General features: G+C 36.7%; 4 protein-coding genes across 9 annotated transcripts; 2 read left to right on the forward strand and 2 right to left on the reverse strand.

Annotated features, from left to right (window-relative positions):
* Positions 1 to 752: 752 nt before the first annotated feature.
* Positions 753 to 5199, forward strand: LOC8288967. 3 transcript variants are annotated; one of them, XM_015720274.3, is made up of 8 exons: positions 757 to 1296; positions 1401 to 1503; positions 1809 to 2927; positions 3135 to 3197; positions 3286 to 3506; positions 3821 to 3939; positions 4408 to 4449; positions 4739 to 5199. In XM_015720274.3, exons 1-8 carry the CDS (start codon positions 1252 to 1254, stop codon positions 4848 to 4850), a joined length of 1824 nt encoding a protein of 607 aa, XP_015575760.1. In that variant the 5' UTR covers positions 757 to 1251; the 3' UTR covers positions 4851 to 5199. The 3 variants fall into 3 exon arrangements, with proteins under 3 accessions (XP_048231384.1, XP_015575760.1, XP_002520882.1); XM_002520836.4 differs by lacking the exon at positions 4408 to 4449 and having other exon boundaries at positions 760 to 1296; XM_048375427.1 differs by lacking the exons at positions 4408 to 4449; positions 4739 to 5199 and having other exon boundaries at positions 753 to 1296; positions 3286 to 3615; positions 3821 to 3945.
* A 423-nt stretch (positions 5200 to 5622) lies between these two features.
* On the reverse strand, positions 5623 to 9262 carry LOC8288966 (U-box domain-containing protein 62). 3 transcript variants are annotated; one of them, XM_015720276.3, is made up of 8 exons: positions 8588 to 9262; positions 8233 to 8485; positions 7957 to 8038; positions 7430 to 7487; positions 7120 to 7208; positions 6672 to 6767; positions 6509 to 6579; positions 5623 to 5971 (listed from the first exon to the last, which is right to left on the reverse strand). In XM_015720276.3, exons 1-8 carry the CDS (start codon positions 9075 to 9077, stop codon positions 5848 to 5850), a joined length of 1263 nt encoding a protein of 420 aa, XP_015575762.2. In that variant the 5' UTR covers positions 9078 to 9262; the 3' UTR covers positions 5623 to 5847. The 3 variants fall into 3 exon arrangements, with proteins under 3 accessions (XP_015575762.2, XP_015575761.2, XP_048231386.1); XM_015720275.3 differs by having other exon boundaries at positions 8233 to 8488; XM_048375429.1 differs by having other exon boundaries at positions 5895 to 6031; positions 8233 to 8488.
* Positions 9263 to 9440: 178 nt separating this feature from the next.
* Positions 9441 to 13824, forward strand: LOC8288965. Of its 2 annotated transcripts, XM_015720277.2 has the most exons (4): positions 9441 to 9748; positions 9862 to 9988; positions 12698 to 12822; positions 13007 to 13824. In XM_015720277.2, the coding sequence occupies exons 1-4, from the start codon at positions 9668 to 9670 to the stop codon at positions 13451 to 13453; spliced, it is 780 nt and encodes a 259-aa protein (XP_015575763.1). In that variant the 5' UTR covers positions 9441 to 9667; the 3' UTR covers positions 13454 to 13824. The 2 variants fall into 2 exon arrangements, with proteins under 2 accessions (XP_015575763.1, XP_048231391.1); XM_048375434.1 differs by lacking the exons at positions 9441 to 9748; positions 9862 to 9988 and adding an exon at positions 11717 to 12020.
* A 1945-nt stretch (positions 13825 to 15769) lies between these two features.
* Positions 15770 to 20188, reverse strand: LOC8259563 (probable LRR receptor-like serine/threonine-protein kinase IRK). Its single transcript, XM_002520833.4, has 2 exons — positions 18139 to 20188; positions 15770 to 17647 (listed from the first exon to the last, which is right to left on the reverse strand). The coding sequence occupies exons 1-2, from the start codon at positions 19578 to 19580 to the stop codon at positions 16198 to 16200; spliced, it is 2892 nt and encodes a 963-aa protein (XP_002520879.2). The 5' UTR covers positions 19581 to 20188; the 3' UTR covers positions 15770 to 16197.
* Positions 20189 to 21988: the final 1800 nt, after the last annotated feature.

Consider the following 21988-nt stretch of genomic DNA (forward strand, 5'->3'; position numbering starts at 1 on the left):
CAATGTTATTCCTGAAATGATCCAATAGGTAATGAAGATTTAATAAAGCAAAAGATGTGCAGAAGTGGCTCATACCATTGCAGAATTCTGCGAGCCCATAATTATGAAAATATTCTTCTGGGAAATCAAATCTTATCCTAATCATGGCTCTGGAGAAAATGGGGAGGTATTTGTGGGAATAACTTGATGAGTTCTTTCTTGGACACTGAAAGAAGCCTTCAATGAAAGATGAACAAATTAGTCATTTTCTGCTAATGCTAATGATATGCCCAATTGAAACAAGCAATTGTTTCTTCTCCAGTCAAGACAATGAGGATAACTAGATAAGATTAAGATTGGAGGCGAGGCAAGGCGAGTGGAGTATAGCTCAATTGGCTTGTTGGAATAAACTACTTAAACTAACTAATATTTGCTTTGCGCCCTCGGTTACTCCAATTTATTTCATGCATGCATCTAGATTTTGCTTCCCATTAATACTTGATTTTCACCACCGTTAAGAAATAGGTATCCCATCATTGTATGGGATGTAGATGCATTAAAATTACTATTAAATGATACACGTTAATACTTTCATTAATGTAAAGATAGATATTAGTGGAATTTTGACTTGGTGAATTTTAAGGCATAACATAATCCCCTCCCTAAGAAAGGAGTTGGTGTTTGTGGATTTCGTTGGGCCTAAACTTGATAAGAGAACCCTTTGCCCAAGCATACCCATACCACCACATTTAGCTAGAGAATGAAGGAACCCAAACAGAGCCTATAGCCTGTAGGCTATTATAAGAAGGAGCAGGTGGCAAATGCCGGAAATTTAGGCCCAAACCAAACTAAAACCAAAATCCCTCCAACCTCGTTTTTGAATTTGAACAGCAAAACAGACACTCCCCCGTTTGTTTACCTTCATTTTAACCATAAAACAATTTACTAATGCCCTTATTATGTAAAGCGCGCTCTCTTTTTTATCTCTCTCTCCAATTCGAAAAATCATTAACAATTTCAAACACATATCTCCCTTTTTGCAACCCTAACCCACCATTCTCTAATCAATCTGAAGTTTACTTAGGACCCATTTGAAAAAGACACAATCTTGATTAATAAATTTTAATCTTTTTTTTTGTTTCATTATTTCATTCAATGGTTAGTCCTAAAAGTCTTAACTTTGGACTGGGTTTCATGAATTACTGAATTAGAGACAAAAAGGGTTGATCTGGGCCTGAAAAACGCTTTGCCTTTAACTGGGTTTTCAGGATAATGAAGAATCAAGGCGATTTAGGGTTGCCCGGATCTGATTCTAAGGTTGTCTTTTATAATTCATGGTGCTTTTGAGTTTTGAGAGAATTTTTTGTTTTTGTTTTAATCTGGTCTTAAATGACTTTCCTTTACTTTTGAGTTTGTTTTAGGTGATTGGAGAGAAGCGGATCAGTTGTGAATTGGGAGAGAAACAAGAAAGTGCTCTTAAGCGGATCAAAATGAGAGATCTTAATTTTGTGTTGAGGTCTCAAGGTAATTTTTTTTTTTCTATTAAATATTTTGATACAATTGAGTTTATTGGAATAATAAAAGAATACTAGTTTTTTCATTTCCCAAATTCTGTCTTGCTTTGTGTTCCTTTCTGGAATATTGCACTTCTCTTCAACTTTTCGGTTGTTCTGTGACATACTGTTCTAATCATGTCATGTATACTACACATCTGCCATGGTGTTGCATTCCTAGGACTTACAACTTAATTGTCATGTCTAGGAGTCCTTATTTAGGCATTATATTTAAAGCTTAAACTCAGTTGTTTTGTGCGCTTTAAAATGCCACAGAAACCAGCGCCCATCATTTGAAGATTAGAGAAGCTGGTTCCCAAAATCAGTTGAGTGCAGAGATATCACAAGTTACCAATGTGCCTGTGACCTTGGACCTGTCTGCTTCTCAAGTAGAAATAAGCGGAAAAACTGCGGTACCAGTTGAGGTCAATCCTGGCCATAGGTCATTGGATCTCAATAGTGAAGCTTGCATCGCTAATGTTTCACCTAGCGATGGTAGTCCAAAACGCAATGAGAATTATAACAAAGTTCTCTTGCTCAAGAAGCATGATAGAGAACATGATGAGAGATGTGTAAGCTCTGGAGGGATTGGCTTGGATCTAAATGAAGACGATGTTAGTAGTTCTATGAACCAAGACTCTTCCAAAAATCAAGATCAATTGAAGTTAAGAAGGGACCTTTCTGAGTGTGGTAGTACAACAGGTCCAGTGGAGGGGAAAGATCCATTGAAAGTTTGGACGGAGATGAAACAAAATGGGTTTCTCTCATCTTCTCATGGGGGCATTTCATTTCAAAGTGGTCTAGTCTCATCTTCACATGGAGGTATACCAATGCCAAAACAACGTGGGCGGAAAAACAAGAATGATGTTCTCAAGAAAAGGATGGAGCTTGCAAAGAAAGAACAAGTCGATAGATTCACAAAAATTGCTGCACCAAGCGGACTGTTAAATGGATTGAATCCTGGGATTATCAATCACGTGAGGAACAAAAAACAAGTTCACTCCATAATAGAGGCCTTAGTGAGGTCTGAAAAAGTCGAAAATGGTCATGTTGAAACTAAACAAGAAACCTGTGTAAAAACTGCAACAAAAGAAATCAGTAATATGATTGATTCAGGAATTCATCGATTAAATTTTTCTCAAGGAATTGGGGGTTCATCTATTTTATCTGGGAGCAAGCAAATAGGAGGGTACCATATATTAGGTGGAGAGGGTGACTTCAGCATGATAGACAAGGTATCTGGTAAAAATTCTGCCTCACACTCCACCCATGTCTTGGATGGTGATACTATAGCACTGAAGTTATCAACATCGACCAAGGCATCTGAGGAATCTAGTACTTTTTCTAATGAGGAGTCAACAAATGGCACTAGCATCTCTTCTCTTTCTGTAAGAGGTGCGTAATTCAAGAAACTATGTTTTCATATATGCACTTCACGTATGAAGAAACTGGGATAGATGAGGGATGACTTTCAAGTGTAGAATAGTACATTAGTTGTATACTTTTCAAATATTTGGACATTACTGTTTTCACTTGAAATGTTTTGAGCAACAATAAAGTGAGAACACTTCAGTTGAACTAACTGTTTTTCTGGACTTTCAGCTGCTAGTGTTGCTTCTCAATGGCTAGAGCTTCTTCATCAAGATATTAAAGGACGCCTCTCAGGTTGTTGTCATTTATTTGAACAAAGTAGTGAGGTTATAAGTAGATTGCATGATTCTGTATTTTGATAAAATATCTTCTGTATTTGTAGCACTGCGGCGTAGTAAGAAGAGAGTTGGAGCCGTAATTAAAACAGAATTGCCCTTTCTAATATCTAAAGAATTCCCATCCAATCAAGAGAATGATCCTTACATCATGAAACATTCATCCGATGGACTTTCCAACAATACCATATCTGCCATGCATCAAGCAAGATGGACCACACTATTTCATCAGATGGATAAGGCGCTTTCTGAAGAAGAGAAACAACTTGTAAGAATGAGAGAAGTGATCATACTGTTGCTTATCAAGACTCCCACAAATATAATTATGCTGTTTCCCGAATACTGGGATTGCCTGATTCTTTTTGAAGAGAAAAAATGTAATTTTACTGGAGTTGTTTTTTCATGCATTTACAAGTCAATGGAATATGATGATCTTTTCTTAAAAGAAAAAAATGCTTACGCAGCACTCGTCAAGTTCTTTTTTTAATCTAATAACCTGTATAGAACTCTAATTCAGATTTTGTTTTGTTAATGAGGTCTGTTTCCGACCATTATAACCTTCTCTGATGGTATCAATTGCAGGAAAGTTGGTTGAACCAAGTAAAAGAAATGCAACTGCATTGTGATCAGGGGCTACAAAATTTCCTATGGAACCCAATGTTTGGTTTCCAACAGCAGGAAACATCAGAAAATTACACCAGGTGAAGCTTTTATAACTATAAATTGCTGTTGTGATTGCAGTTGCCATTTTTAAATATGTGCCAATTATGGTTGGATCTGCGGTATCTGCCTAGTGTTTTAAATTGCATATGCAAACTTGGTTTTAAAATTTTTACTTTCTTTTGGATGGTATACATATAAATTATACCCCTGCCTTATCTCATGAGAAAAAGAACAATGATCAGTATGGTATTGGTCTTCACATAGGCATAATAAAAGAAAATCCGGTATGATCATCAGTACTGAATGATTGTTCAACTTTTATCTTGCATGGCTAAAAGGTTTACTGCTCTGGTGGATGAAATTTATTTATTACAGGCTTCATTGTCAAGAACATAGATCCTCACAATAATTTGAAAAAGATCTAGTTCCCTTTTCATCATTTTCAAATTCTTATTTTTAGGTGATTTTGGAATGCAGCAAAATAACGTATGAATTTCTTTTTTCAGCTTCAGTGGCAATGTTCTGCCTTTTTTTTCCACCTTTAATAGGTACCAGTTATTTTTCCTAGTGCATGTACTAAGGCAAAAAGGCCTATGATTAATTTCTTTGATGTTAAAACAGAAAAAAGATATAATTTTCTTAATCAACTGGTTCAATGTGGATTAACTCCCATGGATCTTTGTGACTGGGAGGTTGGAACACACAGAAGGCAGTTTTTTGTCTATACAATCATGTCATAAACTAATATATTTATTGCCATATTTTTCCTCGGGGTTGGGGTTCCCCATATGCCGTGTGTTGTACAGTTTTTAGTGTTATCATTTTCTTGTGGTGCAGAATCGGGAAAGCAGACAGCACTGAAAGGGAGTTAGCAGTTAGAGCTGCTGCGGCTTCCATCTATTCAACCTGCAGTCTTTTGATGTCAAAGGAGAATGTATCTTGCTTTTGATCTATTGCTTTTAATATTGGTGTCAAAATCAGCCAACAATGTTGCTGTGTCTCTTATTTCTACTGTGGTGGATTGCCTAATTCTAAATCTTGAAAAGTCCTTGTGCATTTCAGCAAACTACTGATCAGGTCTTTAATTTTAAAAGGCTATGCAGCTTTGCATTTGTAACATTAGAAGCGAGGCTGTTTTAGCTTTTTCTGTTGTTTAAATTATTGTCAGCTTTACCAAAAAAATGGTAGAATCTAATTGCTAGAAATGTAGTTTGCATAATTTGAGGAGTGAGTAGTGGCAGAATGTAATTTTAAAAACATTTACTGATGATAATGTTACATTTTTCTTTCTTTTTTAAGTTTCTCTTTTTACGAGATTTTTGGCAGGATAATCAATTGGATGAAAGCTAAAAACTTGGGATTCTAGTATATCAGGTGTTGCAGAATCAGGATAGAAGGATGAAGGTTCTATGATCCTGTAGACCAATGCCATGGTCCCCGCAGGGCACTAAACACCAGTTTACTTCTGAAGTCACGTCCCAGAATGCAACTCAAAAGCATAATCTGGTTTTTTCTGGTGAACTTGTTTTGGAGGGAGCACCAAGTCTCAGATGTTTTACTATATGTTTAAGCATAACATCACAGGCACATATAAAATTGCATCAAGCAGTGCCAAATTGAGTTGACCACTTGTGACGATATTATAAACCCAAAACAAAAATGGTTACATGACATCATATGTATAGAAATATAAGTAATGCAAAGACAACTGCACTAATATGTGAAACAAAAATGACAACATATTGTTCACATCTCAAATCACATTTCTGGGTTCTTTTTGATTACACTGTATCAGGGCCTCTATAATTTACACAGCCTTCATATGACCATATTTGCCTGTATGGAATACAATATAGAAAGAGTACAAGCAACCTATAACATACAAGTTAGATTAAGTGTTAACGTGGCATTTTGATAACATACTGCTGCCTCGTTTTGTATAAGGACTAAAGCCAATTTGGGGGTATCTTGCTGGACAACGCTTTACCAGATGGGGCGTCTGAAACTTTGGCCAGTGATCGATACTGCAACTTTACACTCTCTGCATTATCCAATGTCTTCACCACATACCTGTGCCCAACATACATCAGTAAGGAACAACCTCGGCTTTTACATGGGAACATTTTCTACCTGTATAACATCCCCAACTGAATAAAACTGCATTTTCAATTGACAAAGTTTGATCTCCAATGATACAGGTTCACATGGATCCTAAAACATCATTAAGCCTGATCCACCATTATATTATCCTTCTTGACATCCTTGCACTGGGATCAAATCAATTTACAGAACTTTTTGCTTCAGATTTTATAGTCTCCATGTGCTTCTAAGGAAGAAGATAAATATAACTTGGCAGACATTCCTCTAAAGGGAACAAAGGGTTTAAAGCCAAGAAAAAAAAGACTGGGAAAAGCCCACTACAGTTGAAGCAATTTCTGGATAAAGATGTGGACGTGTAATAACACATGTAAGTGCAAATGATAACAAAGAGCAATGCATTTATTTTAAGAAGAAAGCAATTCGTGACAAGCTTTCTTAATTTCAAATAATATGTCAAACCTTAAATATGCTACAATCGAATAAGGAGAGAGCAAGAAAAAAACGAACCATCCATTTAAACACTGTGTTGTCACAACAGCCTCACGTCCAACAAATCGCTGTGGTGTCCTCTTGTTTCCCTGATTCATTCATTTGCTCTTACATTAATTTGAATTAAGCAACAACCTGGAATGCAACCAAAAGTTCGAAGCTATTATGGGATGGAAAGAACCTTTATAATAACCCGATCTGTCACGGCAAATGGGAACTGCACTCCCCGACCCCTTGGGGCATCCATTGCAGTCGAATCACCAAAACCACCCTTATCCTACATGACAGAAAAAACAATTATATTCAAGGGAAATAGTTAAAAATAGCACAAGCACAGATAAAGGTGGAAAAACAGCAAGATCCTAGATGACACGAAGCAGGGAGACAAATAGGGGAAAGTGAACTAGCAATTTGAGAATATCGAAAAGCAGTAATTCAGTAACACGCTTCCAGAGGAAAGGATCAGGCCATCTAAAAGAAACATAAGAAACAGTTCAGAATTAACTGCCACGACCACAGAAAAAGGCTTCTCAATCATCTTTCTTTTCCGTATTCCTAAATGTAGTAAATTACTCTTATGTCCTTTTAATAAGAAATATCCCTAGAAAACCCATGGCAAGATGACAAACCTGGTCAAACCTCTCTCTCTTCCTTTTGGATGAGCGATAAAATTGTAACTCTTCTTCCCGGCGAAATGCCTGCACTGCAGCTCTGAGGGCTGTACACGTACAAGCACAGAAAACCACAATAAGGGGAATGATAACTGTGATTTCATATTCAATGTTTTATGTTTGTTTTTACTGTACCAAATATACGTCTATGACATCAAAAAAATTCTTACCAGAACTCTTAATCGATAAAATGAGCTATCTTTCTAAGGAATATTTCACCAAAACTTTAAAATCGAAGTGAAGTAAGAACAACAAAATTGTCACTTACAAAGATTAGGAGCAACTGAGTCTTCAGTTGTTGACTGGGAGCAAGTGTAACAAGCTTTCTGAAAGCATGTTGCAAGATAAAATCAAAATCATTTTGATATAAAGGTAATAACATTGATAAGCAGCACAGACACACGCAAACAGAGCATCAAAGGTAATATAGTTCCAAAATCAGACTCGAATGACAAACATGCACATCTCATACAGCTTGTGTGTAAGACGTGCGAAAAGCAAATGTCAATGCCAAAAATATATTCATGCAAGCAAGCATATCCAGCAGGTCGAAAGTGTAATGTTTCAAATCAATTAATAGTTGCATTAGAAACTCTTCAATAACTTAGAGCATCAAGGAATAACTAGCAAATTCATAGTTAAAATACATTTAACCACAGTCAATGCATGATTCTTCAACATGCTCAAGAAAGTTTACCAGGTATCAAAATTCTTGTCATTTGCCCCACAGCAGCAAATTGAATTGAATGATTCCAAAGACCAAAGACAAAAAAAGGTCTTTGACAAAGAACATACCGTTCTGATAATATGCTGTATTCCACCAACACCAAAAGAATGTCCACATGGCAATATCATTGCATCATCCATTAGAGCTCCCCTGAATGCAAAAGCTAACATAAATATAATAACACAAGTAAAAACACTAGCAAGTAGCAAATTTACAAAAACAAATCAAAGCCAAGAAAAAACCAAAAAAGAAAAGAAAAAAAAAAGGAATACTACAGTGCATAGTTTGAGAAACAGAAATAAAACAAATGAAATAAACATACAAATAGAATGAAAGAGACTAACGTGACAGGGTCAGATAGAATGGCTCTCAAAGAATCACCAGAGTCAGATGAAAAAGAAGAAGCTTCTTTTCTTCCACTAAAGCCACAACCATTCTCCAAAGCCATATCTTTCCCACCATTACCAGACCCTTCATTTGCCTGCAAATACTGCGAGTAATAAATCTCCCCATCTGCCTCTGCAATCGTCACTGCATTATTATTATTCCCAGTTTGCCCTATACTTCCACCTCCATCTTTCATCACCATCACTCCCCCTACTAATAAATAAATAAATAAAAATCTTTTGAAAAACCCAAATAGAGAAGATTCAAATTTCCAAAAATAGAGCTGCAAAGCTAAATTAACTCAATACTCACCAAAAGAAGAATGTTGTTTTGGCTTTCCATTTCCATTTCCAATAATTTTATCTACATTATTATTACCAGTAGTAGTGCTCGTAGTGGTAGTGGTAGCCTTATTGATATTGCTTTTATCATTATTACTATTACTGTTATCATCACCACCCTCCACGTCGTCATCTTCATCATCATCATCCATGTCTTCATCTTCCGCGTCATCACCGTCTGATTCTTCACCGCTAGTTCCGTTTCCGTTTCCGTTTCCGTTCCAGTTTCGGTACATATTGCGCGGGAATTCAGGTCCAGAGGGGAAATAACGGTCGTTTGTGGCGGCAGAAGAAGAGAAAAGCTTGTCGTCTATGAAACCGGCAAGTTCACGGGTTGTGGTTTTGGGACCCGGATCGCCGCCGACTCGGCGATTTGTAGGTCCGCAATTAAAGCGTAAAGGATCGTCTTGGAACACGAATTGGGTATTAAGACCGTTTTGGGAGATTTCCTCTGCTGACATAATTTATAAAAAGTTTACATAAGAAATTGGAACCCTAATTTTGTTGAATTGGGCATGAAATTGTGAAATTTGAGTGTGAAATGAATTTCATTTCAGAGCCCTCGGAAAAAAAAAAAAAGCTGAGAAACGGTGACGTTTATGCGGAGTCGAAAAACGGTGGCGTTTAGTATCAGTATCAGACAGGGAGACGAGGAATTTGTGATGGTTAAAGCAATTCAGTGTATTCAGGTCAATACGAGGAAACAAGTAGCCTGATGTGGGACCGGACGTTTGGCTTATTACTTGTCCACGTCAGCATTGTTAAAGCAAGTATAGTGGTGGTGATTGTAGAGGATTTGAATCCATTACGGAGCTTACAAAGAAGAAGAGGGGAAAGAGACCAAGAAGAAGGAGAAGAAGAAGAACATTTGAGACTGAAAGCGGCATTGACTTTTGACTTTTATATAACTTTTTTCTTTTATGGCTTTTGTTAATTTTCCATTTAGCTGTAGGAATTTTCTTATGACTTTGATTCTTCAAATTCAATCTTTGTGTTCGAACAAGGTAGAACCTTTTCTTAAGCAATTGTGACTTTAATTCAGAGCTGAGCTATGCATATCAGAGTTGGTATTATTTTCTTGATTGTATTCATCACTGCCAGCATATCCCGTGCCAATCATCTGTCTCCACAGGTATATATGTTTCAGTCTTGGAAATTGAAAAGTTTGTTGCTTTTATTTCTGGGTGTTTGAAATTTGACATTTTAATGTTCTTCTTCTTCTTCTTGTTTTCGGGTGGTTTTTAGATCTCTCCATCGCCTAGTCCACAGCCAATTGTTGCATTAACTGATGAAAGGTGTCCTAATTCCTCAACAACAATTTGTCATGACCTCAATAACTTGACTGCTTGCCTCAGTATTTCTTCTTCTGGTGGTGAGTCGAGTGAAGTTTGCATCTTTACCCTTAATTTGACTCTCTTTTCATATATTTCTTGTGCGGGTTGTAGCAGATTTCACTACTTTCTTTGATTACTAGAGGACAGGTTTATGTTTGTTCTTTTGAAACTCATGTAAATGTAGCAGTCAGAATTCTTTTTTGAAATTGACACGAGTGTTTTGGAAGAGAGTCCTAGGAAAGCATTTTAATAAGGAAACTCTGTAGAACTATAACATAAAGTTTGAGAACAAATTTTTTTGAGGATATACTCTTGCTATAGCTTTCTTAACTTTTTCTAAAATGAAAAGAATCGCAGCTTCACCAATGTATCTGGATTAGCTTCCAGGGAATCCTGACTGATTTTCCACCTATGACAGAAGCAATTTTTGAACCCCCAATAAGAGAGAGCATTGTGCTCATGTTTACTAATTTCACCTTTATTAATCAAACAATTATGCTTTTCATAACTTGCAATTTAGGATATCTACAAATTCTCCAAAAGAGTGTGTGCTTAGTTTTGTTGGTTAAACGATCATTATTGGTGTGAAAGTATATTTAGGAGAGGGAAATGAGTGAGTATCTTCATTCTTGTCCTGCAATGAAAGGAAATTGCAAGTCTTTTAACAGTTGATATTAAACTTGTACTTATAGAGGAATGATTTGTTACTCCAGATTATAGCGAATGGTTCTGGTACTAGGTGTTGAGAGATTAACCAGTCCAATTCATGGCTTTATTCTTTCATTCAGGTTCTTAAAAAAACAGCAGCTTTTTTGTTACTTTAAGAAAAAGGATATGTTTTTATCTATATATCCTATGAAAAGCCAGAATATTGATATCTTACAGACATAAAAAGTTCTATCTGCACCTCTTCTTGTGATCTCTATCCATCGAATTATTCATTTTGATTCACATCTTATCCTCACAGCATGTCTAAGTTGATAATACCATTTCACATATTCCTTGTGGAATCTTCTTCTGCGCAAGCAGATATTTTGTCAATGTCCTATTATCTAATGTTGCCCATTTAGTTGGTCATCGAAAGAAAATTTCATAATTCTAAAATTCCATAATTCTTAATGGTGGTTTTCATAAGTGGTTTTATCACCTCACACTTTACGCCATTGATTAATAATCAAGCCACTTTGGTTAATAGTTTTTAACATGCTGCGGCCATTGAGTGATTTGTGTCCGAGTTTCAAGCTTTCTGGCTTTAACTATCTTGAAGAAAGAAACAGAAAAAGTAGAATAAATTTGAAAGTTAATGGACCTTGCATTGCTCTCAGATTTGATATCTTGAACTGATTTTGATTAATATTCATAGATGATGAGCTTGGTTAAATCATGAATCTCACAGAAGATAGATTTGCTTTTTATGGTGGATGTTTATTTCACTTGAGAATGCAAGAAGAAACCGGTTAATGATTAAACCTGATTCCAGGATATATTTGTTTGTCCTCCAGCCTCAAAATTACTTTCCTTTTACTCAACTATTCCTTAATCCCAAGCTAGTTGGATTTTTCTAGTACTCAACTTTATATCTTTTTGTTGCAAGATTCCTCTTCTATGGATGTGTTTTCTTTTTGCTCTTCAGTTTATAGTCATGTCTTCCCTAGTTTGATTCTGATTTACTTTTGGCCCTGCATGTATTCTTGTGGAGAGAGTACTGCAGTTCCTACCTTTAAATTCCAGTTGTGACCGATAGTGCTGGATATCATGATCAACTCAGACATAAATAAGAATAGGCCAGGTCCATGGAGCTTTCCTCAAAAGTAACTCCTTATTCTAATACTGGAACCAGGTTCCTTAGCACAACAATAGCTAGGAGTTAAAAAGGTAGTTTCAGTGCAATTTTTCTTCAATTTCTCATGATAATGCATCCAATAAACAACCTTGTGGGAATTTTGAAGTACATCGATACCCTAGTGGAGAAAGAAGAGATTGATATTTGCAATGGCCTGGTGGAGAAACAAAGTGTAACAATGGATTGTAGATGTTTGTATGCTATGGCACTCAGTTGCAAAATTAGGGGTGAGTCATATGCACTTCAATATTTCAAAAACAAGTTAGATTTCTTCTTAGATCCCATCCAAGTTCTCATATTGGAAACGAGGATTTGTATCAAACTATGCCCCGTTATAATTCTAGACTCCTATTAGTTTAAATGAAGTTAAGGTGTTATGTACCTTGCTGGTTCTTGACCTATCTATTTCTAAGTGCCCAATTTCTGGACCAGGCTAATGAATTTTTGAAGTGGATTCAGGTTGTCTTGTGTCACAGCCTGTGCCATTTATTGATAAGGGATTTTTTTTGTTAATTTTTGGCTTTTCATTGGTCATATTGATTTATAATAATTTATATCACTTGTTAGTTTATAGTTTAATAATTCTCAATCAGTAAATCATCGAAAAGATAAGACAGTATCCCGAGTGTTGCGAGTGTCAAAGAACTGTTGAATGTTTGTTCTTTTACAATTACCACTTAAAATTTCTTTCAATTTGAATCTCTTACTAGTTCGAGACCTTGATTTGTAACAAGTACATTCTATATGGAAGTGTAGCTTTCTGATTTTTTTTTTTCTATGAGATTTCCTACAAGAACGTTGATTTTTGCAAATTGATAATGCCTGCAAGATTTGGCACTATCATCTGTACTTTCTTTCCTAACTTCTGTAATGGTAGCACTGAAGTATTCCTTTTTCCTTGTAGCTTCCAAGGGTTTGTTTCTTCTTGTCCAGAATGATGGAGAGGAACCTCTGAAAGTGAATGTTGTAATCTCAGATATTAACATTACTTTCCCAGAGATACAAGTATCCAGACAACAATCCAGAAAGGTTCATCTCCAAACCTTTCATTACTTATTTTTTCGAGTTTCAATAATTGAGAATTTGAAATGAGTTAGTCCGAAACATTAAGATAACTGAATTTTGATATTTGTCAATTTCATTAGCTCCTAGCGAGCTCAGACTTTAATAGGGTATATTGCCTTTCTCCTCTTTTTTTTTTTTGTTTCGCCAGATCAAAATCTTGGCATATGTTGAGGGAAGTCCATCTATAATACTAAATGCTGGATATGGGAAATGTATAATCCCGATTGGTTCGGAAGGACGATATAGCCAATTTTATAAGCAATATGTCATCTATTTATCCCCTATCCATGGTGTCTACTTATTGTTTTTCACAATTCTGATTGCCGGAGGAGCATGGGCCTGCTGCAAGATTGGCAAAAATGAACAGCATACTGATGGAATCCGATATCAGGAGCTTGAGATGGAGCAACCACCCTCTCACTCAACGAATGACGAGGAAATGGCAGGAGGGTGGAATCAAGATTGGGATGATGAGTGGGGAGAAGAACATGAAGTGAAACCACCAAATGGGCATCAAACAGAAAATGTTTCAGGCAACGGCCACAACTCTAAGACTTCTGATACAAATGGATGGGGAAATGACTGGGATGATTAGAACAAGATTAGAAAGAACAGAAAATTTCTTCACATTGCTATAAAGATGGCAGGTAAAGAAAAGGAAAAAGAAAAACACGAAAAGAAAATAAGAAAGAAGCAAAAAGATAAAGAAAGATCAATAGATGTAGTGAGTTATGAAAGCTGCAGCAGGATGAAAAAGGAGTAAAGTTGGGTGTTCAAAACAGTTTGTTACCCTTTTTGAAATTTATATAGTTATGTCACTTGGCATGTTCTTCTTATGGGTTTTACCATACAGAAACTAGAGGAATATGCATATATCTGCTGTGTAATATCAGCTTCTCCTTACTACAAGCTTTGCTTGGACTTACAAAAGAATACCAAACCAAAGTTCTTGGCTTTTTAGAGAAAGGATCTGGAATTCAACAAACCTCAGCTTATAATTATCAACAGAGTACTAACCAAACCAAAGTTTTTGTCAGATTAAGAACAGATAGAGAGCCTTTTAAAAGCCGTATGCAGTTTATGACTGAAAATATAAATGGAAACAGGATCCTGGTGATATAAACTGAAGTTGCTTCCAAGATTACACTAGAAGGATGGGGACAATTTTCTCATAAAAGCCATAATCGATTCTTGGAAGAAGACAGAAGGATACAAGAAAGCTGCAAATGATAAAAGTAACTAAAGTGAGCATCTGTTGGTAATAGTGCAATGCCACCTATCATCAAGCCAAGATCATTTACAATCTAGTTTCACTGCTACGTGCTTAACAAAAGCTGAGAGGTATCATTTCAATAAAGCAAGGAAATTTCAAAACAAAATCCTTTTTTCTTTTTTCTTTTTTTCCTTAAAGAAAAGTTTGTAAAGGGATGCTGTTTTGTAGAGGGATCAGTCATGCTTTCTGTTCTTTTCATGTTAGTATTTTTATATTTGAAGGATAATAGGATACAGCTTTTAATACCTTTTGTTTGTGTCTACTGCCACCCTCTTTGTTAATTTAATGCACTAAAACCTACATATTAATATTTGGAATAGAAATATTAATTTGATGGCCAGTATGCATTACTATTAGTGAATAATACACTTTCATAAGAGTCCTGTTTAGTAGGATTATGTTCTGCCATGCTTCTTGGCTCCATGTTGATATATACAACAGGGATTCTTGATCATGGAGATTAACAGAATGGGACATGGCAACAGAGATTGTGGTCAGTCAGTTTCAAGTACGACAAAAAAGTAGGTAATTCCATCTGTCAATTCTTTAAACAAGAAGAAGAGGACTTGCACATACTATATATGTCTATCCTGAAGACAAAAAACAGGATTATTAAGGACCCATGTGCTGGCTGATGATGGCATGCTAAACCATAAAAGTTCTCTTGGGCCCATCACCATTTATTAAAATCTCAAGGCTGACTACAATAGGTAGTAGGGACAACTCATTCCTTGTAATCCTTGCACATGGTCTTGACAATTTTTATTCATTGACTCCTCTCCTCTCCTCTCCTCTCATACCATTGAAAATAGAAACTAGTTCTTTAATTATCTTTTTTTTTTTAAATATCTTTTTTCTTTTCCCATATAGAGTGAGGAATGGTTGATATGTTAGTATAGTATTAATAAAAGGCAAGGCCATGTGAGATTAGTTGTGTCAAAATGTAATTAGCTTATGTTATGGGAACAAACCATTGGTAACAGGGACAATTAAGACAGTCTGAAAAGAAACAAACAAGAAATGCATTTAAAGAAAGGTTGATTATCTGTTAATAAAAGACATAAGGGTGCCAAAATCTATAACCGTATAAAATAAGAAGAAATAAAAGAATGCTTCTATTCCGACAGCATCATACTATTTCCATACTTTGACAATCTTTTATCTCTGGGGCATGGGGTCTTTTCTTACTTTAATCCTACCTTTCACTTTTCTTTGGCACTTTTCATTATTCAAATGACCACTAAGATTATTTGCTTCAGAGTGGGTGCTAGGAATCTTGTGACCCCTTAGGCTCTTTATTTTCTTTCTTTAAAATCACTCTTGAGACTTGTATTATGTATTCTAATGATCTCTTTACTCTTGTTATCATTGATATCACATGATATAGAATGATGGAAGTCTCATTCTTTATATTGAATTCGGAGTTAATGGAGTCAAATTCTTCCCTTCCCTGCAATTTATGGTGCATTTATTCAACTGGGTGAAATCAAAAGAGACTTGTGCCTGAAACTGTTACCGGAGTCGATACAAGAATTGAGAAGCAGCACATATTTTCTTCTTGTTTTATTATTAACCATCATCTGTCTCCATCAATTGCAGTTATGAGAAAGGCAATCATGCATAATAAAAGTGTCAAGCTATAAACAAGAATTCAACCAGGAAGTTCAATTAAGGACACTAAATTTGTTAACAATGTAGTCATACACAAGTTTCAGGCTATGTGCCTTGTGAAATCAGAGTCAGAAATCTTACTATCAGCTAATAACTAGAAACGAAACTTAAGGCATATGGAACATCCAAAAGGTTCCCAAACTGGAAGCCGGTGAAAAGGAATCCGGTAATCTAACTGTAACATTGAGAAGAAACTACAAGCACAAAAAGATAACAAAGAAGAGAAGAACCAATATAAGAACATTAAAATAAAAATAAAATAAACAAACAAAAAGCAATGAACTTCCAACATTGAAATTTCTCCTCTTTGATCAATCTAACAAACCGGATTCCTCTTCGCCGGATAATCCATCATGGATTGCATACTCTGAATTTCTGGATATGTATATTCATATTCATACCAACTCATCTTGTCCTTCAGAAGGGCATCTGATGAGCTCCAATATATTTACTACCTCTCCCATATCTGGCCTGTTTGATGGCACCTGCGAAGTGCAAATCAAGCCCAGTTTCATCACTGGAACTACTTCATCGGCTGGGAAATTCCCTTGGAGCCTATCATCAATACATTCTTCCACCCTTCCTTCCTCTAATGTTCCTCTGACCATGTCACAGAGCACCGCTACATCATCTTCCATGTACTCGACAGGCCTCTTCCCAGTAACAATCTCCAAAACCAAAACCCCAAACCCGTAGACATCACATTTCTCAGTTATCTTTACTGTTCTACAAGCAAACTCAGGTGCCATGTAGCCTAGTGCGCTCTGAATCTTGCTGCTTAAGACATAGCGGTCTAGCATTGGCAACAACCTAGCCAGGCCATAATCTCCAACTTTTGGTTCACCCGAACTGTCAAGAAGGACATTGCTTGATTTTATGTTATAGTGGATGATGTTCGATTGGTGCAAATGAGCCAAGCTTTTAGCCGTCCCAAGAATTATATTGAACCTCTCATTCCATGAAAGAAAATGACCACCTGAACCTTCATGGAGATGCTTATACAAACTCCCTCCAGAGACAAATTCATATATTAGAAGCTGTAAGGATGGAGTCCAGTAGTAACCTTCAAGTCCCACAAGATTTTGGTGTCTAACTTTTCCCAATTTCTTAACCTCCCTTTCAAAATCATCCTGAGATTTAACAAGACTTGAGACAGTGAGCTTCTTGATGGCAACTGGATGCCCATTTCTAAGAACAGTTCGATAGACTGCTCCAAACCCACCACGCCCAAGTTCACAATCCTTATTAAGCAGAGCATGAGCTCCAGTGCTGAAGTCAGGGTCACCTGAAAACATGACAAGCTTGCCAGAATTGGCATCCGTAGTGGGGGAATGGCTAAAGTCATCACCAGCAGAAAATGTAAGGGCAGCTGCAGATCGAGAGGTTGATGAGCGAACACGGAGATTAAGGAGAGTGATAGCAATAACACCGACAACAATGACAGCAGCTGCACCAATAGCAATAAGAGCAGATATGCTTAGGATGATTCTTTTGTGACCAATATCTTGTGGAATCTCGCCCGGAGCAGAGTCAGAGGAAGAGTTAGGATTAAGAACAATAGGCTTTGGAAGGACTGCAGGGCAAGACTTGTTGACTGCAGCACCACAGAGGGACGGATTGCCAGAGACAGAATATGGCGATATGGTGTTAAAGAAACCACCAGCAGGTAGTTCACCTTGCAACTGGTTGTGGGAAATGTTAAAGGAGGACAGATTGGGAAGGTTAGCCAACTGCTTGGGTAGGCCACCAGTGAGGCTGTTAAAAGACAAGTCCACATCTTTTAGGCTTGTAAGTTTTGCTATTGCTGCAGGTATTAGTCCGGTCAAGTTGTTCCGGGAGAGGATCCTACGTGATCAATGGGAAAGAAGAAAACAAAAAGAAAAAGAAAAATCTATTAGAATGATGAGGACACCACATCTTCTTTCACCAGAATGCAAGTCTTCTAAAACATCGAATATACATGTCAAGCAAGAACCCAGATCAGTCAAACGTCTAATTTATTTAACTTGCAAGCAACTCTAAAATAGAAGTCATAACAACTAATTTGACTAAAAAAGAGACCAAAGCATGCACCTGCAATTGGTAATAAAGTTTAAAATAAGGCACCTATTTTAATTGTAAAAGGAGTGTGGTATCTACAACATACAACCGTTATGGCTTATTAAGAATTTTTAGGAAGTACTGAGCATAAAATGGCTTGAACTATTTTGCAGGCAGCAAATTAGCAGTCTTCATGATCTTAACTAATTTTGGCCTAAAAGGCTTTATGATAAGATAAAATAGAGAGCACAAATAGGAATGGGGGCAAAGAAACAGATGCAGAAAAGACAGCTTACATCGTAGTTAGTGAAGTACAGTTCCCAACCGAGCTAGGAATTTGCCCTGACAGTAAGTTCCTTTCCAGCCTCAATTCCTTCAAAGAAAAAGCTCCACCAATTTCCAGAGGAATACTCCCATTTAAGCTATTCCCACTCAAATCAAGAACATCCAACTCCTTTAAATCACCAATAGTCCCTGGAAGAGGGCCCTCCAGAGAGTTCCCTGATAGATTCAAGAACTGCAAGCTGCTCAAAACCCCTATGGAAGATGCAATTTTACCAGAAAATTCGTTCTCTGATAAATCCAAAACTTGGAGCTTTGGAACTGAGTTGAAACTCCCACCAAGCTTGCTATCCAAATGCAGAACCTTTTCCAAGCCCGGACTGAAAACCCATGCAGGAAGGTCACCATTCATTGAATTTCTGCTCAAATCCAAAGCCAAAAGGCTACCACAGTTGGCCATAGATTCTGGCAAGCTCCCACTTAAATCATTAGATGAAAAATTCAACACCTTGAGTGATTGAAGATTCCCAATTGAAGTTGGAATCTGACCAGAAATCTTATTCCCAGAAATATCCAAAGTCTCGAGGCGTTTCATTTCTCCAATCCAGTTTGGAACTTCACCAGTTAACAAGTTGTTGCTTAAGCTCATAAAATTGCATAAACTAAGCTTCTGCATTGTTTCTGGAAACTCCCCAGAAAGAGAATTCCCACTTAAATCAATAGACCTCAACAACAAACAGCTTCCAATCCCATCGGGAACTATCCCAGTAAACTGATTTTTACTCAGATTAATACCTCTCAAATTGTTCAAAACTTCAATCCCTTTAGGAATTTCACCTTCCAATAAATTATTGGATAAATCAAGTGACCTTAGACCGCTCAAACCCCAAATCCCAGGAGGCAGAGAACCTGAAAACTGATTTGAACTCAAATCTACAGAAGCAAGTGTAGCACATGAACCCAAAGAAGCTGGAATCTTGCCTGAAAACTTATTCTTAGCCAAAGAAATGACTCGTAAAGACCCACATTGCTGGAAAAAGTCATCTGGGATAGGCCCAGAAAGACTATTCTCACTCAAATCAATGATCCTAAGGTTTGCAAGCCGAGCAAGATTAGGACTAATGTTGCCAGAAAGGTTGTTTCTTGCAAGTGAAAGCTTGTGAAGAAACTGGAGCTGTAAGAGGCCACGTCCGATCCGACCCGAAAGAGAGAAGTCATCAAGAGTGAGCTCAGTGACCCTGTTGGATCTTGGGTTGCATTTGACACCAACCCAGTTGCAAGGGGTATCATCATCTTGGTTCCAAGATGAAAGCTTTCCCTTTGGATCTTGAAGGTCTGCCTTGAACACAATTAGACCCAACACGTCATCGTTTAGAGATGGGGTTAAAGATCCCACACACTGTAAAACAAAACCTAACAATGCAAATAAGCTTAGAAGCTCTTTTGTTTTCACCATTGCAAGCTTTGCTTCTTTAACAAGGAAATCAAAGAATCATTAGCAACCCATTTAAGTTTAGCTAAAAAAAACACAGGGATGGAGGAGAAGAATAGAAGATAAAAATAAGAGCTTGTTGGGTTCAAAGGCTAAAAATTCACTACTTCACCAAGAATTTCAAGGGAAAAAAATGGAAAAATGTCAAAAAGGGTTCTCTTTTTTCTTGTCAACGGCTAGATTTAGACCAGAGAGACAAAGAAGAATACCAAAAAGAAAACAGCTACCAAAATGAAAGACCAAGAAATGAAGCTCAAATGAAGACAAAATAAGAAAAATAATTTATGGGTACTATTTGCTAGATAAGAGTGCGAGAAACCCAGAAAGCTTTCCTTGAATTCAAGAGCTTGAAGAGAACAGGGAAGACTTATAAGAAGCTTCGATCTGAGAACTATAAAGCTGCAAGCACAATGGCATTTCAAGCCCCGGCTAAGACACCACTGGTTGGCCCAAGTCCAGTGAAAGAAGTTAGGGCTCCGGTAGGAGTCACCGGCAAGAGTGAGTGAGCTGTGGAAACTGGGAGAGAGAGAGAGAGAGAGAAGGAGGGGGGTGGGGGGGGAAAGAGGTGTAATAAAAAGCAGGTGTGTGTTATTAACGGGAAAGAGAAAATGGACCAGGTTGGTGGGTGGGTGGGGGCTAATTAATGTATAGTAGACACGTGGCAGTCTGTGTGAGGACGTGGATTTCCTACGTGGCATACACGTAAGTGAATATCTCTTGGTAGCCTTTTTGACGTGGATAAGACAAGTGGCCTACTGGTTGAGCTAGTTCAGCTTAGACTTATTAAAAGAAAGCAAATGCATTTTCTGCCATTGGTAGTGGATCATTACATTATTCTAATTCATGCTGCTTCTTTCAGACTGTACTTCATCTTCTCATAGAATTAATATTATTAATTAAAACAACATTCTTCTAATTAATCTTCTTATAGAATAGTACTAATATACAATATGTTGGAATGAGGGGATTACCCTTTGTTATTTGTATTTAGGAAAGTGAGTTTCTTTTTCTGAATTTATTTTAATTGAGAACAGCGATATATGACACAGACACCCACCTTAGACCTTAGACCTTAGACCTTAGAATAGAAGCTGAGCAATTTCTGGAGGGACATGTGATGTGATTTAGGGGGAAAAGAATTAGATAGAAAATAAGAGCCAAAGGGGAAAGGTGTGTAGTGTTTGAGAGTAGAGGCAATTGGGCAGACACTGCATAAATAAAGTGAAAGGAAAAGCAATAAAGAAAAGTAGGTGGAGAATGGAGATGGTGGTGGTGGTGGGTGGGTAGTGTAATAAAGGAAGGTGTGAAGTGTGCAAAGAGGTGGTGATGGTGGTGGTGCAGATCGTGCAGCAGGAAGGTTGATAAAGACTTAACTTTTACTTTTTATTTTATTTAATATATAAGCTTTTTTAAATTCCATTGAAACAAAAGGGTCCCCTTTTCCCTCCCGCAATCTGCTTTCTTTCCCATTTCTTTACAGTTCATTAAATTCATCGGTTCCCCTCCATTTAACTGCCTTACCACATTTTCTTTTTTAACCTTAAGGTTGTTTTCTAAAAAAAAAAATGGTATAAAAATCCAAGATTAATCATTGCAGAAACTTCTGTTTCTTCTGCTCTTAGAAATTTCTTTTCTGTGGTTTAGCTGTAATAATTTCATTTCTCATTAAGCCATTTATCCACTTGTCATAAAACAACAGAAGAAATTACCCTTTTCAGTTCAAGAAAGTTTAGACATTCACCAAAAGATGAGGAATGAGATTTTGGACAATTATAATGAATTTTTCTATAGTTTGATGAAAATCAATTAATACCATGTATGAGTTATATGAGTATTTTGTAAGTAGTATTCCTTTTAGGTCTAGAAATATAAGGAGGAATAAATGATATAGAATTAGGAAAAAGAAAAGACTTGTGATAGAATATGCATACCTCTGAGTTGGAGATATATGGAAGTATACTGAGACATCTTTTTACTTGAAAGTTTAGTTAGCACCAGACTGGTGAGTTTGAGAATTTTTACCAAGAACCAACATTATATGAAAGTTCAGTTTCTTTATCTGCAATTCAACTAAGAAACAGGCAAATTGGTTAATTTTGTTTTTTATATGGTCCTTTCTGTCTCTTCTTTTCTTTTATTTTCTACTTTTCAAATTCGAAATGTTTATTTTTGAAAATAAGACCCAAAAAAAGCCCCTTTTTTTTATCCGAGTCGTCAAAATCTTTTCTTTTTCCTGTGTTCAAGACTAAAACAAGAGATTATATACTGAAAACTGAACAAAGAAAACAAAAAATTAGACAGAGAACTGAGCAATATATATGTATATGTGTGTGTGTTTGTCTGTCCAATCTTCTAATAATAGGGTGAAATGG

This window comes from Ricinus communis, chromosome 6, assembly GCF_019578655.1.
Source record: "Ricinus communis isolate WT05 ecotype wild-type chromosome 6, ASM1957865v1, whole genome shotgun sequence".
In the NCBI taxonomy this organism is placed as follows: domain Eukaryota; kingdom Viridiplantae; phylum Streptophyta; class Magnoliopsida; order Malpighiales; family Euphorbiaceae; genus Ricinus; species Ricinus communis.

Coding starts and splice junctions, on each gene's coding strand:
- LOC8288967 (XM_015720274.3), top strand. CDS start 1,252: ATGAAGAATCAAGGCGATTTAGGGTTGCCCGGATCTGATTCTAAG. Junction 1,504..1,808: donor TTTTGTGTTGAGGTCTCAAG/GTAATTTTTTTT, acceptor AAAATGCCACAG/AAACCAGCGCCCATCATTTG. Junction 3,198..3,285: donor TATTAAAGGACGCCTCTCAG/GTTGTTGTCATT, acceptor CTGTATTTGTAG/CACTGCGGCGTAGTAAGAAG.
- LOC8288966 (XM_015720275.3), bottom strand. CDS start 9,077: ATGTCAGCAGAGGAAATCTCCCAAAACGGTCTTAATACCCAATTCGTG. Junction 8,489..8,587: donor AAAACAACATTCTTCTTTTG/GTGAGTATTGAG, acceptor TTTATTTATTAG/TAGGGGGAGTGATGGTGATG. Junction 7,488..7,956: donor TACAGCATATTATCAGAACG/GTATGTTCTTTG, acceptor ACATGCTTTCAG/AAAGCTTGTTACACTTGCTC.
- LOC8288965 (XM_015720277.2), top strand. CDS start 9,668: ATGCATATCAGAGTTGGTATTATTTTCTTGATTGTATTCATCACTGCC. Junction 9,749..9,861: donor CCAATCATCTGTCTCCACAG/GTATATATGTTT, acceptor GGTGGTTTTTAG/ATCTCTCCATCGCCTAGTCC. Junction 12,823..13,006: donor CCAGACAACAATCCAGAAAG/GTTCATCTCCAA, acceptor TTGTTTCGCCAG/ATCAAAATCTTGGCATATGT.
- LOC8259563 (XM_002520833.4), bottom strand. CDS start 19,580: ATGGTGAAAACAAAAGAGCTTCTAAGCTTATTTGCATTGTTAGGTTTT. Junction 17,648..18,138: donor TGTACTTCACTAACTACGAT/GTAAGCTGTCTT, acceptor TTGATCACGTAG/GATCCTCTCCCGGAACAACT.